At 45.3% G+C, this 15632-nt stretch overlaps 2 protein-coding genes across 5 annotated transcripts in view; one reads left to right on the plus strand and one right to left on the minus strand.

Annotated features, from left to right (window-relative positions):
* The window catches only part of FAM228B (family with sequence similarity 228 member B), a 15298-nt gene extending 3175 nt beyond the window's left edge, over positions 1-12123 (plus strand). Inside the window, exons 3-10 of one of the 2 annotated variants that reach the window (XM_054197279.1) lie at positions 407-505; positions 3627-3701; positions 4394-4591; positions 8236-8313; positions 9163-9250; positions 9354-9498; positions 10943-11034; positions 11910-12123. In XM_054197279.1, the coding sequence (XP_054053254.1) occupies positions 407-505; positions 3627-3701; positions 4394-4591; positions 8236-8313; positions 9163-9250; positions 9354-9498; positions 10943-10985 (726 nt within the window). In that variant the 3' untranslated portion in view covers positions 10986-11034; positions 11910-12123. Of the gene's footprint in view, positions 1-406; positions 506-3626; positions 3702-4393; positions 4592-8235; positions 8314-9162; positions 9251-9353; positions 9499-10942 lie in introns of both variants that reach the window. The other variant, XM_054197278.1, reaches the window with a different exon arrangement.
* A 179-nt stretch (positions 12124-12302) lies between these two features.
* Positions 12303-15632, minus strand: part of ITSN2 (intersectin 2) — an 88863-nt gene continuing 85533 nt past the window's right edge. For all 3 annotated transcript variants that reach the window (XM_054197274.1, XM_054197272.1, XM_054197273.1), the window contains 4 exons: positions 15532-15614; positions 15104-15187; positions 14666-14839; positions 12303-13532 (listed from right to left, as the gene is read on the minus strand). In XM_054197274.1, coding sequence (XP_054053249.1) covers positions 13375-13532; positions 14666-14839; positions 15104-15187; positions 15532-15614 — 499 coding nt within the window. In that variant the 3' untranslated portion in view covers positions 12303-13374. The remainder of the gene's footprint in view (positions 13533-14665; positions 14840-15103; positions 15188-15531; positions 15615-15632) is intronic.

A 15632-nucleotide genomic window follows, 5' to 3' on the forward strand; every position in this document is an offset into this window, starting at 1 on the left:
ATGGTGGAATGTAGCGGTTATTTGAAAGTGACTTTTATGTAGTTGAAAAAAGGCAAAAAGGAAAGAAGTAAAAGTCAGGAGGTGGAATTTGATAACTCTGAAATGTTTTCAAAGCTGACAAGCATTCTGGAATAATTTGTGAATCACTTTATTCTTTGAAACAAAATGTATTATCCATTGCTCATGGAGATGAAGACAGACAGTTACTATCAGAGGGATTAACTTGATACTTCATCTCTCTCAGTTTAACTTACTGTGATATGAAAATGTTGCTGGCGTCAGCAGTTAGAATTCCTTTAGAGATTTATTTCATTTTTCGGTGGGAATTGTAAGAAAACTAGGTATTTGCTGTTTATACAATAGTTTTATATGGTTTTGATTTTGAATGTTTTAATGTTTCTCCCAGACTAGTCCAACGATGTGTACTGTGAATAGCTCAGATGCTACCTGGCTACTAAGACTTCCGAGACCTGTGAGAGAATGTGATTGGCAAAGGCCTTGGCAGGTGAGTGACTCTATACGTTCCTTTAGCTGTAGATACTACTGTGAAGAACCAGTTCAGGACACATGAAATCAGTATCTGTAACTGGGATCGCAGGATATTTGGGTGTAACTGAGCTTCTGTCTTGGCACTGGCCACCTAATACCCACTGAAGTTCTAGGGAGTGACCTGGTCGGTCTGTCTGCTCTCCAGGACTGCTGTCCCCAGCATGTGCCTGGGTATGTTAGTGACTCCTACTTTGCAGGAACGTCTCTGTGCTTTTGTTCCTCCCTCCAAGGCACGCTCAGAAACGTGCATTACAGGAAGATGTGTGTGCTCTGTCCTTCCTGTCAGCTTTATGTAGCTTGAGGCCGTCTAGCATCCAAGTACTGCATGAATCTTCCAGAGGAAGCCAAAAGTTAATGCTAGTCAGCAGCATTAGCGGTCAGGAATGATACCACAGCCTACCTCGTATGCATGAGTAGGCTGCTAACTCAGTAAGCGGTGGTCTGATATTACAAGAGGTGCTTAAACTGTGAGTGGGTAGAATTGGACATATTTTTTAGTATATATATATATATCTTTCTTCAAAGAAGCATGCCCAAACCATTAAACATACACATGCGTGTGTTGTGTAAGTGTAAAATCTTAGATATGTTTGTCATTGGGAAGGGGAATAAAGGACTCTGGAAATAGCAGTCCAATGGCTTTTACTGACTCCTTGCATCCTTTTGATGTAGTTTTATTGAGTTCCATCCAATTTGGTGTGTAGAAAGTTTCCCATAAAACAAGCTTGTAACTAATTAGGATCATAGACTCATAGAACAGCCCAGGCCAGAAGGGACATCTGGAGTGCTGCGTCCAGTTCTGGGCTCCCCGGTTCAGGAAGGACAGGGAACTGCTGGAGAGGGTGCAGCAAAGGGCTACCAAGATGATGAGGGGACTGGAGTGCCTCTCTTATGAAGAAAGGCTGAGGGATTTGGGTCTCTTCAGTCTGGAAAAAAGACGGCTGAGGGGGGACCTTATCAACACTTATCAATACTTAAAGGGTGGGTGTCAGGAGGATGGGGCCAGGCTCTTCTCAGTGGTGCCCGGGGACAGGACAAGAGGTAATGGGCACAAACTTGAGCATAGGGAGTTCCACCTAAACATGAGGAGGAACTTCCTTCCTTTGAGGGTGGCAGAGCCTGGCACAGGCTGCCCAGAGAGGTGGTGGAGTCTCCGTCTCTGGAGACATTCCAAACCCGCCTGGACGCGTTCCTGTGCAACCTGCTCTGGGTGGCCCTGCTCTGGCAGGGGGATTGGACGAGATGATCTCCAGAGGTCCCTTCCAACCCTACGATTCTGTGATTCGGTGACCTTGAAAGGTCATCTGGTCCAACCTTTCATGGGAAAGGGATACTAGTTGAGATTATCTAGCACCCTGTCCAGTCGCATCTTGAAAACCTCTGGTGATGGGGGCTCTGCCAAGTGCCCAGGGAGGTTGTTCCAGTGAGTGATCCATTTCTGTAAAAAATTTCTTTCTTCTATTAAGATTAAACTTCTCCCAGTGCAACTTGTACCTGTTGCCTCTTGTCTGCTCCATGTGGCTTCTTGTGAAGAGAGAGCCTCTGTCCTCTTTGTAACCATCCTTTCAGTACTGGCATACTGTGATGAGGTTCACCCTGAGCCTTCTCTTCTCCAGGAACAAGAGACCTAACTCCTTTGGTTCTGTAAGGATTCTTCAGATGTGTATCATCCTGAAGGAAACCTTCTCACTTGTTGATCAATGTATATTCTGAGTATGTTCTCTTAGTGGTTCTTCTCAGCTGGAGAGATGGCCATGTCTTCCTGGTGCTGTTAAGGTATTAGTTTTAGAAGGTTTCTGTGATTATGTGAAGCAGATGTGGCAGGTGTAATGCAACATGCCAGTTGTTTCAAACAGTAGGATGAAAGGGTCTTAAAACATGCCAGAAAATTAGATTTCCCCTTTCTCATTTGTTTTTGGTGGTGTTTTTTTTTTCTATGACTTGTTTCCTCCCTGCTTGCTTTGATGTATGATGTCCAGGAGAAGAAGCCTGTTGGAGTGTGGAGCTGGTAAATGGCGTCAAGGCAGATATGACTGGAAACTACACTGTTTATTGGAATTAAAAATTAATATTAAACGCTGGGAGTAGCAGGCTAATTTTCCTTTCTGTGCAGTCTTGTGCTGCGCAGGCATGGTAGGCTTAGGCAAAAATGCGATGGCTGTAGCTTATTTTCTAAATGGCACAAGAAAGTTGCAGCAGGGATGAGTCTGAATTAATTTATGGAAATCATGGGAGGTAAGCAGCAGGTCAAAGAGATGAAATGTGAATGTTTCAGCCCTGTCTCTGTCTTAGGTCTAAGTAAAACCAAGTCACTTGAGGATTAACTTGTGTTGGTAGAAATATTTAATATGGATGTACTGAAACTCATTTAAACTTTCAGTGGGGTCAGGGCAATCCCAAGCACAAACACAGGCTGGGCAGAGAATGGACTGAGAGCAGCCCTGAGGAAAAAGAGCTGGGGGTGTTGGTTGATGAGAAGCTCAACATGAGCTGGCAATGTGCACTCGCAGCCCAGAAAGCCAACCACATCCTGGCCTGCATCAAAAGCAGCGTGGCCAGCAGGGCGAGGAAGGGGATTCTGCCCCTCTACTCTGCTCTGGTGAGGCCCCACCTGCAGTCCTGTGTCCAGCTCTGGAGCCCTCAGCACAGGAAGGACATGGACCTGTTGGAGCGGGTGCAGAGGAGGGCCATAAAAATGATCAAAGCGTGTCTGGATCTGTATTGAAAATGAAGGTGCAGAGAGATGCCTCTTGCTGCCTTCATTGGCCACAAGTGAGCAACAGTGGCAAGGAGCAAGTGGTGGTGTGGTTGAGGTGAGGAGCGGCCAAGGAGGTGTATGGTCTGGTCCCACTGAATACATACATTCTAGTTCTTCCAGTACTCCTCTATTGCTACATTTAAGCTAATGATTCAGAGCAAGTCTTTCAAGGATTTGCCTCCCTGTGCTATTCTGCCACCTGGGTTATAGTGTAATGTGCCTTTAATCACAACACAAGTACTTATTTTGAATACAGAGGTAATTCTAACTCCTACTCTAGTCCTGCTTTTACTTCCTGTGTTTTTTGGTGTTTTGTTAGGCAGCGGATGATGAAAGCCGAGACATCGTTGCTTCTGCTCAGTGCATCTTGGACAGAGAAAATTATTTTGTGAGGGTAAGAAGTGATAGCTCTTCTCCAACTTGCTGTATGCTTTCATGCGTGTCAATGTTTTTTCTCTCCATCAGTGATTCATGGTAACATGTCAATTGGTATTCTTGGAAAACTAAATTCTGGCCACCTCAGTCTCCTCGGGATATCCCCATGAGTGCAGAGGGATAGCACAGAAGTGGTAACCCTAAATATGAGCTATTAGGAATCGTCTGTCTTTGGTGACTTACCTGCCTGTTTGCGTGTAACTTTTGTTCTGTGGGTGTGATTAGATGATGACAGTGGGCCTGTGAATAAAGGCCGGGGGGGGCGCTGATCTGATCTAGCAGAATGCCAGTGCTGCAGGGAGAATGTCCTTCTCCTGCTCCCTGTCTTGCATGGTCTGGTGTTTATCAGACCCCTGCTCTGATTGATTTCAGCTCACTAACCTGGTGGGAGAAAGTGAATGATTTTCTGCCAGTCTTGAACTACAGCTTAAAAATTAAGAGTCTGAATGACAGAGCTCGTTCAAGGGAGAGCTAGGAAACAAGTGGTGGGAAGAGGAGAGAGGGAGGAGCAGAAAGAGGGGCTGGAAAACAGGGCCCTTGCAGCAGTGGCCAGTCAGATCAGGTCAGCCAAGCTGCGTACCTTCACGCGTGGACTCTTTCATGTGGTTGGCCAATAGGTTGTATGGTTTTTATTTTCCATTTCTTACTTAGGAGGTGGACAGGTATTTGAGGCACAATGATTTCTTAAATCTGAGAAAGAAGGAGATCCTGTACAAGAAATGGCTTGAGGATGTTTCAGAGCCACTGCTACAGAAAATTCAGGACAAAATGGAAAGCCAGTCAAGCGAAGAAATACGGAAAAGGAAAGAACAACAACACTCTCTCTATTTAAACTACTGTAATAATAAGGTATCAACGAGAATTAAATTTCTGTTGTGGGGGTTGCATACAGAGGGGTGTGGACAAGATCAGGGGTCTAGCTGTTATTTCCTGCTCCGTTGAGTAGCCTGGAGTTCAGATGTGCCTTACCTGTAACTTACTCTTCTTAAGGACTTCTGTAATGGTGACATACATCATTACAGCTGTTTGAGTTCAGATACAAACAATAGCATTGTTTGGTGCAGTGAGCACGTGCTGGGGTCTGAATATGGTGAAACACTGTATTGTGGGGGGTTTCCCTCTGCAAGCCGGACCATTTAGAGGGAGAACCTTGAGCTCTGCCACCTGAAAGGAGTGGACCGCACTCTCATGCCTCAGGAGTTCAGCTAGAGCAGTACTGCAGTATGTTGGCAGAGCACGAGTGAAACAATTTCATGGCCTTGGATACTACTCATCAAGCTTTATAAAAGAAAAAAAAGTGGGAACAGGGAGACACTAACAATTTTCTTAAGTCTGCATGCAGGTGAACAGACCTAACTCCTGGATTCTGTACTTCCATGTGTTTCAGTACTCATAAAAATTGCAGTCACTGTAGGAAATACTTGCTGGTTTTCTTGATTTTTGCACTGAATTTCACACCACTGTTGAGTATCAGATTCTGTGACTCAACTTTCTGCATCTCAGGGATGGATATGTAGAGCAATAAGAGCAGTTACATCATCTGCTACAAATAGAATAGTATTTTATCTAGCGCAGGCTTTTGTTGTCAGTGGAAACCACTGCACAGTGGAGTTAAGAAACTGTAAACAAGTTTCCCATCCAGAAATTAAAATGTCATGGGAGCTGTGGTGTTTTAATGAGGGCAAATGATCTCTTTTTCAAAGGTCTGATGTAAAAAATGCATGCATTTAAACTGCATGTAATGACAAAGAGCTGAAGTCCTGGGATTTAGGATACGTTGGGTGTACTGTACATATCTGGGTCTGCATCAGTCCATCTTGCAAGCTTCTGTGTCAGGTCAGGACATTGCTGGGTGTCCTCCAAAGCAATCACTGGTGTCCTGGGATGTGTCCTTCTCCCTGAGCAAGCACAGTAGCAGTGATCAGCCTCCATCTTTTCTCCTTGCTCTGTGATGTCAGCTCTACCATCAGCATGTCTGAAAAGCAGGCGGAAGCCCTTCAGAGTAACAGGACAATTAATTTGCATAAGTTTGCATTAATTGTGGCAGCAGATGATAAATTTTATAGAACTTGAGGCACTTCTGTGGAGTGGTTAATATACTGACTTCTAGCTGTGCATTCCCCCCCTTCTTTTTTGTGCATTTTCTCTTGCTCTCTTCCCTGCTATTAGGCTTCTGCTTGTCCTGTTCCCCAGTTCTCCTCACTTTCTTGTGTCTCTGTTACCGGTCCATTCCCACTTTCCATATCTATTCTTCTTCCTCCAGTCTTTCCTCCCTCTTTCTCTCTCCAGTCAACACTTCATGCTCAAGTCTCCCACTGTTTTGCCCCTCTTTCTTCTGTCAGACTCCACAGTGCTGTATCTCACCTTGTTGCTTCTGATGATTCCTCCAAGTTCTCCACTGTCCTTTCCTTTGCTTTCCAAAGCTGCCTTCTCCCCCCTTTCCTCCATTCTCTCCCTCCCCTCTAATGCTCTCCTTACTGTCCTTCCAGGTTCCTCCATCTCCGTCTTTCTTTCAGCTCAATTTGCTGCCTTCTTTTTCGTGCCTCTCCATTGTTCCGGTCATCTGCTCATATGTGGTTTTTTTGCCTTAAATCTTTCTCCTTTTCATACTCATTTTCACCTCCTCCTTACCCCTAGTCCCAGGGACACGGACTGCAGATGCATGATGAGATGGCTGATCATAGCATGAAGATGGCAGCAGCTCTGCTTTTCTTCTAGCGCCAGCAGAAGTGCCGTGCTGCAGCCTGCAAGGAGGGGGAAGTTTCCCCAGCCTGGATTACTGCTGTGTTAGCCACAATTCAGTTTCTAGTGGTCCAGGATATTGTAGGCATTGTGTGCTGAAACGCTGCAGACTAAGAGACCCTTCTGTCTCGTTTTTGAGAGCAGGTTGTTGCTCTACTTTCTGTCAAGGGGTGTGTGAGTAATAATACATGGACTACACGAAGGGATCAAACATGGGTGTGCTACACAGCACCTGCGCAATCAGCGGAGGTCTTGGCACATGTTGTAATGGGGTGATACGTAATAATAAACCGAGGGGTGGCACTAAAACTTGGCAAATTGAGGTGTGTTAAGGACTTAAAGCTTTCCAGGGAAAGAAACAGGAGGTAGTAAGCGCAGCTGCTGCTTGCTCTCTGGGGACCTGCCAGATCCTGGGGAACAGAGGCCCCTGCAGAGGCAGCTGTGGTCATGCTTAGCAGTAGCTTCAGCCCTGGAGCCACCCAGGTGCCTGCTGAGTGTCTGGGAACAGCACAGGCCTTTGGGGCCTGGCTCACTCGCCCATGTCAGCACCTTCAACACAGTGACCTCTTAAACCTACTGCAGATCCTGCTTTTTTGGGTTTGGACTCGTCTTGCAGCGTTCCTGAACTGTTCATGTTAAAGTATGTTTTTTCCAACTCTCAACTTACCGAAATCGCACCCACAGATTGCCAAAAAGAACTGTGTAGGGCTGAGACCCAGAGGGCCAGGGGCTGAATGCTCCTTTTTCTTCCTGGGACCCCTGGAGAATCGTCTGCACAAGAAAGCCGAAAAACTTCATTTGCAAGTTTTTGGAAGAATGACTGAGAGTAGTAGGCAGAAGTATTTTATATGCTTGCCCTGTTCTTACTGTTCTTAGGGCATCGCTTGTGGCCTCTGTTCTCTGGGGTTTTTTGGGTTTTTTACTTACATGTTTTGTTTTGTCATCTGATGCAATTTAGGTATGTCCTGGCTTATTGGCTGTAAACAGTGCATTATAATTTGGAGAAAAAATGTTGTAATTCACCTTCCTCAGGATCAGAGTTGATCAGTGTGTCGACATCAGTAGCTGTTCAGCTCTTGAGAGCCTGTTCGATCTGGTGTTCTTTGGTCTTTGCATCAGTAGTAACACCAAGTGGTGGTACTTGCTGTTCCTCAGCTAACTCTGGTCGTAGGGAACTTGAACTGCAGAATACGAAGTTTGTTGCAGGCAGAGTTCTTGATGAGATGGAGCTGTGGTCTGTACCATTAAGTACTTCTATATATCGATAGAAAAGCATGCTCATGACCTTGACTTGGAGCTCACATCTCGCAGACTAGTAACTTGCCTAGGGCTATGGATGGTGGGGGCTCAGTCACTTCTTTCATTTTTCTTTTCTTTTCTTTCTAATATCTGTTTCCTTCTCAGTCAAAACATTTTCCCTTGAATGACACTTCCATTTTCTTGACTGCCCTGGTTGTGATTAGCATTTTAGCCTGTAATTATTTCTGGATGCTTCATGAAATCATTTATTATGTATTTATGCCTATGATAAATTAAAATGGATGGAGGAATTTTCCAGTTACACTTCAGTCACCTTCCTTCTGAGGTGCAGCATGTGAAAATTTGGGAGTCCTTTTCTCCTCCACCTCTGGTGCTCTGCTTCTACCTTGCCTGGCTGTGTAATACCTAGTCTGGCTGCTCTCTTACTGTTTTTTTTTTTTTATATCAGAATAGCTTCCAAGACCTGACCCACTTACCTGCTTCTCCCACAGGGCTATGTGGCTTTGGAAGCTTATGACCCATCAGAGTACGACCCGTTCTTCCTGAAGACATGTACAGACTGCTGGAAGGTGTGATGGTTGTTTCTGTCGTGAGGTTTAGAGGCACCCTTTGACCAGCGGGAAGTTCATGGTTAGAGAGGAGGCAGAGCGTGTTACCGATGTGCTGCTATGGGACTGATGTAGAGCAACGCATTCTAGTTTTATGAACTGAACAAATAGGGGTCCCAGCTCCTGCTGCATTTAAGCCCAAGACTGAAAATGGTTTTCACCAGGAGCATGCTTTGGATCCACACTAAGCCCAGATTTGGAGGCAGAGTAGGCAATGGCAGGGGAGGGAGGTTCTTCTTCATTTCAAATTCATTGTGGCAGTGTGGGAAGTGTCCTGTCTAAAGAGGGTTGGTGAGTTCCCAGGCAAGTGGAGTGTGTGCTCTGTAGAAGGAAAAAATCTACAGCTCGGATCATCTTTACAGAAGCTCACTCAAATGCACCAAAGACTTGGCTACCTAATAGAAGAGTTGGGTAGGACTCGGACACAAATCCATGGAGTGCAATTCTCTAAATCCCTTCTGGATGCTTTGAGATTTGGGCAGCTGTGGGGACTGACCTGATACTTCATTGCAATGTGCCACGCAGGGTTCATCAAGATCAGCTGCCTCCAGGAGATCAGATCTCATGCCCATGGTCTAACTTTGTGGTGGAGTTGTTGAATGTGTTATGGCCTGCCTTAGGAGCTGAGATACTCTGTTTTTCAGGCCACTCAGGTCTGCGCCTCTTGTTTTTATTAATAAAAAATGAGGTTGATGCTCTTTCCCTGCTAACCAACAGTACTTTGACAGTCACTCTGACTGTGGTCTTTGAGACTTTTTGACAAAGTGCCTATGTTGGTGCGTAAGCATGACATAGCTGTCTCTGTCACAGGTTTCAATACCAACTTTACAGGATCCTCTGTTAGAAGACATTCAAAGAAAGCTTACTGAGACAGGCATTATCAAGCAGTGTGAGACAGGTATTTTAAACAATTGGTATCCCTTAGAAGTGTTTCGTCAAGGGGGCCAGCCTTGCTTGTGACAGCAGATCCTTACACGAAACACTTTTTACTTTCCTGCCAGGAAGACCATACTCTTCCAAAGAGCTGAACGAACTCAGTAAAGCAGAACGGCTGCTGCTTCCTTTGAGCCGACAACGTATGGATGCAGTTGAGTGGCTGAAGGTACCACATGCCTACATTGCTAGTGAGGTCCACCAAATGAGGAGGTAAGAGCTAATGTGGTGTTTATTGAGAGGCAGCACAACAGCTACAGTGGATGAGGCGGTTGTCCTGCTTTTTGCTAAAACTTAAATTTCATGGTGAATTCTGCTTTACTGTGTATTTCTCCTGAGAAAGGAGTGTTGGTGAAGGGAGAGCCTTCAGGTGTGCAGTGGACAGCAGGATGTACTGAAGTAGAGCGTTGCTGGTCAAGCTGAGCCTTGAAATAAAGTGGCTTTTGGTAGGGCGTTTCCTGCGTTTTCTGCATGCAGCCAGTCCTACAGGTCAAGCCATGGAATATCTCCTGGGTGCTTTACTGGAAGATCTGAAAGGATTTCATGTTCATATTTGCTTTGAGTTTGGGTTTATTTTTTGCTATTAGTTTCTAGATTCTGGGAGCAGAGGGAGGTCATAATTGTGTCACAGGCTGGCTGAGGTTGGAAGGGACCTCTCTCAGTCATCATGTCCAACCTCCCCTGCCACTGCCCAGGACCAAGTCTCCAAGGATGGAGAATTCACAGCTTCTCTAGGCAGCCTGTGCCAGTGGACTCTCACCTTCACAGTGGAACAGTGTTTCTTGATGGTCAGAGGGAACCTCCTGTGTTCCAGTTTGTCCCCATTGCCTCTCCTCCTGTCAACTGGGCACCACTGAAAAGTACCTGGCTCTGTTTTCTTTGTACTCTCCCTTCAGGTATTTGTAAAGGTATCGATGAGATCCCCCCGAGCCTTCTCTTCTCCACGCTAAACTGTCCCAGCTCTCTTGGCCAAGAGTGTCCCTTGAGGCTGGTCCTGTAAAGAAGCGCCTTGTGCTGAGGGAGCTACACCCCACTCCAGAAAGTTGCGTCCTATAGCTGAGCTTCATAACAGGGTTTCTTTGGTGTACAGGCTGATTGGGCTCGATACATAGTCGAGCACTAATGGTGAACTGAACCGGCACAGCGATGAGCTGCCTAAGCTGAGAAGAGCAGAGAGCCCCAGCTGGCCTGCCCTGACAGAGAAGCATTTGGGGATCAGCCAAGAGTGATTTTTACTTTTTTTTTTTTTTTTTTTAAATTATGTTGTTTTCTTGAAGTCCCAGTGCTCTTATTCACCCCTTTCGAAAGCTCTCTGGTTCCACCATTGCAGTATACAACATTTAAGAGAACTCCTGCTCCCCGGTGACAAGGATGTCAAAGCTGAACTGGGAGCCTGATGGCCTCCTGAACCGGGCCCACTCTCTCCCCTGCCAGCCCCTGCCCTTGAGTTTTATGCCTCTTACTGGCCCAGGGCTTTACTCCAGCATGTTTAGAGCAGTTACAGGATAATGGTGCCTTCTAGAAGGAAAACTGGTCACAAAGACAAACATTTCCTGGAGTGACTCAGTGTGGGGAAGAGCTAGTGCAGGGAGCTCTGCTGCGCTACAGCGGCCTTCGTGTTGCATGACCTGGCAATAGTTTTCACTTCTGTTTAAAGGCGGAAAGTCATCAGCCACCACAAAGACAGTGAGAGCCAATGATGTCACCTGTCCTCTGGCTGACTGCAGCGGCAAGCACAGCCATCAGAAGGTACCATTTCCAAAATACACGACATCTTCTGCCAAAACAAGTGATAACAGACCAGGTCTTCTGGCAAAGTGCAATAAATTCATTGTCCTAAACCTGTGGTTCTGAAGTACTGTTGCCCAGCAACCAAAGAAACGTTTGAGATGCTGCTGCTGTTATTTCCAGCTCCAGCACTACAGGCCACAACCTGCTAGCTTAGGTGGTTTAACTTAGGCTCAGCTCTACAAAGACAGTGCTGATGTTCTCTGGTTTATAGGGTGACAGAGCCTTTGCGTTAAAGGAGATGAACTGGTGAGCGAAGTCAAAGACATCTGCTAGGCCCCTCTTCCGTGCGGTGCAGAATCTATGTGTTAAGCCCAGCTCTGGCAATGGCTACAGCCACGTCCGCTGTATTTCACGTTACAAGAAGCGTGAATGTTAGCAGCAGGCAGAGGGAAGGGCAAAGCTTGCAAAATCTGCTGTTGCAATTTTGCATGAAGCTGAAAGAGGTCACCTTAAGATTTAAGAACAAAGCATCTCTTTGAATGAGAAGGAGGAGAAGGTGCTGCTGGTTCTGTGCGGGGTTTAGCAGATGTGTACTTAGAAAGCACTAATAAGGAAATAATTATCTAGTTTTGTTTGTTCGGCTCCTTATCAGAACTCCCATAGCGAATATCTTGCAAAATATTATTAGGTTACTACCAAGGTTTCAAAGGACTTTCTCCTGGAGGCAGTGTACAAGCGGTAAACCAAACTTTAACATATATATTGTGTGTTTGGAGAAGGCAGGAGGGGGAGATGGAAAGTGTTCTTGTACAAGATGTTTAGCACTTTTCAGAGTCGGTGCTGAGCGACAAATGCGGTCGGTGCCCTGCAAATCGGTTTCCCTCTTGTTCCAGTGTGGTCCCTGCCTCCCCGCTGGTGGCACTGCACAGCAGCTCTGGTGTCCAAGCCTGAAAACAGAATTTTCTCTGTGCTTGTTCAAGAAGCTCCAAACTCCCACTGTACAGACACGAGCTCTCAAGAGTTGCCAAGATTTACTTTTATTTAGGATTAGAAATAACTGAACCACAGAAAAGTGTTAAAAGTAACAGAGGTTGCCTCAGCCCCGTAACAGGAGGGTGCACAGATGGCCAGCGGGTGTGACGCTGTCAGACATCAGGAGGTATCGCGGCGCCCGCGGAAAACAAGGGCACGCGCCGCTCAGAATTGCCTGCTGGGCTTTTTTAACAAAGCAGTTGAAGCAGGCAGTAAAACGGTTACAATGTATCCAATCCTTTATAAACAAACTCTTTTGCTGTTTTTTTTTTTTTAACCATCCCTGATTCTGTTACCAAGAGAAAGTTTTTGCTTTCAACCAGTCTCATTTTACATATTCGTGTTGGGGCGACAGTTCCCCCAATCAAACCTTTTAAACTCGTAATAAACTTTTCTTGAATTTAATCCTTTAAGTTTTTCTCATTATTTCACATTCCCCTGTACAATAAAATATACTTCTTAAAAATCACTATGCATCAATAAACATCTGTAGACAAATTACATTAATAAACTTATATTTTACTCTCTATATACATGTTGGCAATGTCAAAGCTTCAAGATTCACATGGAGGTCTGCAAGACCAAGGAAATGTACACAAATAACTTACATTTAGGAAAAAAAACAAACCAAAAGACAAAGAGTATTTTTCCACATTACTGTGGGTCACAGTATTTAAAATATTTTTTTCTAGTTATTCTTCACAACCCCATTGTCGCAGCAAAGAACGATGAATCAAACTGAATCAGAAAAAAAAAAATCAAGTAGCAGTTACTGATTTCAGTGCGGAACTAAGTCAAGTAAAGAACTACACTTGATTCTTGAAGAATATACAATACAGCGGAGGCTTCTCCAGTGCTAAGGCTTCTTCAGCATTTAATCTTTAAAACTATCATCCTGAGACGAGAAGATTCCAGTGGATATCACTTTTCAGATTTCAAATGGAATGATTCCAGTGCTGAGCTAAACCATTCCTCAGTCTATGTGAGACTAAGTGGTAAAATATACATACATCTTGATGCCACATTTCTACCTAATACTTTTTATGGCCCTGAAAATGGAAACATTGGCATCCAAACCCAAGATATTCCAACATAATAAAAAGGCACTGAGCTATAGTACTGTATGTACAGTAACATTTGTGCTTGCATAGATCAACAACAACTTCGAACGCTGCGAGGAACTAAGCGCAACCCAATAACTAAAAGGAAACATGGAAGCAGCAGGAATTCTTGCTTAATAAGCAGCGTGGGGCAAGGAATCTTTTACAGAAAACGTTCAGGCTGTCAGCGTCAGTTGTCCTTCATAAATTAAAAAAAAAAGTGTTCTTAGAGGAGTGTTTTCTGGTCAAAGAGCTGCAGGTCAAAACGGACCCAGACTTCTCCTGTTGGAACTTCATGCAGCAGTAAGTGTTTAGTCATGGGGCCTTTGCTTTCTTGTTCTGTTCTGATTTTTGCTACTGGAACTTCAGTGCGACCCAAAAAATCTGTTGGGCAAATGAATCAGAAATCTCATTAAGCAAAGACTTAAGCTTAGAAGATGTGAAAGTGTCAGGTTAAGCAGCAACGCTACATAGTGTGTCTTCAGTTCCAGAGCACTGCTCCCAAGCTTTCTGTTGACTAGCCCTCAGCCCAGTGTAAATCAGCCAGCAGTGACAAAAAATAGTATTTTTAGAAAAAACAGAAAAAATGCTATGGAATTAGGGTGGAAAACATGCCTCTGTTTGATCTAAGGGCTTTAAAAATACAGCTCCCTTTCAGAAACGCAATTTCAAATGTTAACTCTTAGAGCTGGAGGGTCAGAGTTAAGTGATGGAACCTCTTTACAAGTCAGCTGCGGTGCTACGAAGACAATAAAAAACCAAACCCAACTATTTTGGTTCAGCCAACTTTAAACTAGGCGTATATATCATTCTTTTCACAAGAACGACGACGTTGAACCTCTACTGCCTCGAGTAGGTTTACAGTCCTGTTCAGAAACGAGATACCCTCTTTCTGGACGTTTCATATATAATTATCTTTGTGTGTTCGTGTGCATTAAAAAGTTTACCATGAACTGCAAAACCAGCAGCCTCGGCTGTCCAACGGGGAGAAGCGGCCTCACCAAGTCCCGTTACCTGACAGGAGAAAAGCCTGAGCTACAGTTACACACAGGGCAACTCGGGTCAAGGCAGCACCTTGCAAATCTGAAGTAATCCACTGTGTGTCAGAGCCCTGAAAAAGCACTTAACCTTTGAAAAAGTATTGGAAGCTACCGGCTGCCAAAAATGTGTTCCGTTTCCAAGCAAAAAAAGAAAGCTTATCAAACTGTTGCTATGCAACAGCTTGATAATAACCTAGCACCTTATTTTCAGGCACCTGAAAAACTTCTGCTTTCGACTTCTCTGTCTCCCCAGCTTGACAAAATAATCCTTCTGTGTCTGAAACAAAAGCCAGAGTGGGATGAAACCTGACTGCCCAGAGCTGCTGGTTCTGGAGGACTTCTGAACCTCTTGAGCAAGGAGACATTTTTATACATTTCTCAGGAAGGAATCATACCTACAGGCTCTCGGAACCGAGGAACGGTGTACCCCAAGTCACCAAAAAGCCTTCTTTTCCTAAACCCAATGTTCACACTTACCATCGGGTGAGAACTGATCTCTGTCAAACATGGTGATGCACAGGACATCCTGATACAGATCCTTAATGAAGAACTGGCAGTTGAAGTTCCACTTGGGATTCAAGGTGTCCTGCAGGGTCCTCGTAGTGTAGCTCTGGGAGCCCATGCTGATTTCACAATACGGGTTGCTCTTCCCTAAACACAGAACGAGCAGTGAAACACCTCTGCAGCGCAGAAACCTCCCTCCCCATCTGGAGGCGGCCTGGACACCCGTGGATGCTGCTATCCAGAAGGTGTGGGTCAGGCAATCCCTACATGCCAGAGCAGCACCGAGTTGGTTCTTCACTCCGGCATCCACAGCTGAATCCACAATGTTTCTCCAATCGCCAGACTCCTCTCAGCAAGCCTTGCCAAACGTCGCAGGAATAAAAGTGATCCGGCACTATTTCCTTTACTTACCATTGGGCTTACAGGCCTTCAGCTCTGTTGCTTCGATCACGTGCACCATCAAGCGTCCTATTCCAGAGGTCTTCTGTGAGCGCGCTGGGAACAAAGAAGCCAGAAATCATAGAATGTGTTGGGTTGGAAGGCACCTTTAAAGGCCATCTAGTCCAACCCCCCTGCAGTCAGCAGGGACATCTTCAACTAGATCAGGTTGCTCAGAGCTTCATCAAGCCTGGCCTTGAATGTCTCCAGGGATGGGGCCTCCACCACCTCTCTGGGCAACCTGGGCCAGTGTCTCACCAAATAAACAGATTGGTTCAACTGTAAAAACTGGCAACAGATCTGAAGAGGGAGATCCCACAGGGAGACTGTGGCACCCTCCGGAAAAGGCCCTACCCACGAGTCCGGGTGGATGAGAGGGAAATACAGAACTCGGTAGGTACCTTGATAAGCCTTTTCACGTTTCTTCTTCTCGGTTTCGATGTACTGCTCTGACGCTGCTTTGATTTTCTGGACCCAGGCAGTGCTGCAAAGAGCAATCCCT

The sequence above is a fragment of the Rissa tridactyla genome, chromosome 3 (genome assembly GCF_028500815.1).
Source record: "Rissa tridactyla isolate bRisTri1 chromosome 3, bRisTri1.patW.cur.20221130, whole genome shotgun sequence".
Taxonomy (NCBI): Eukaryota; Metazoa; Chordata; class Aves; order Charadriiformes; family Laridae; genus Rissa; species Rissa tridactyla.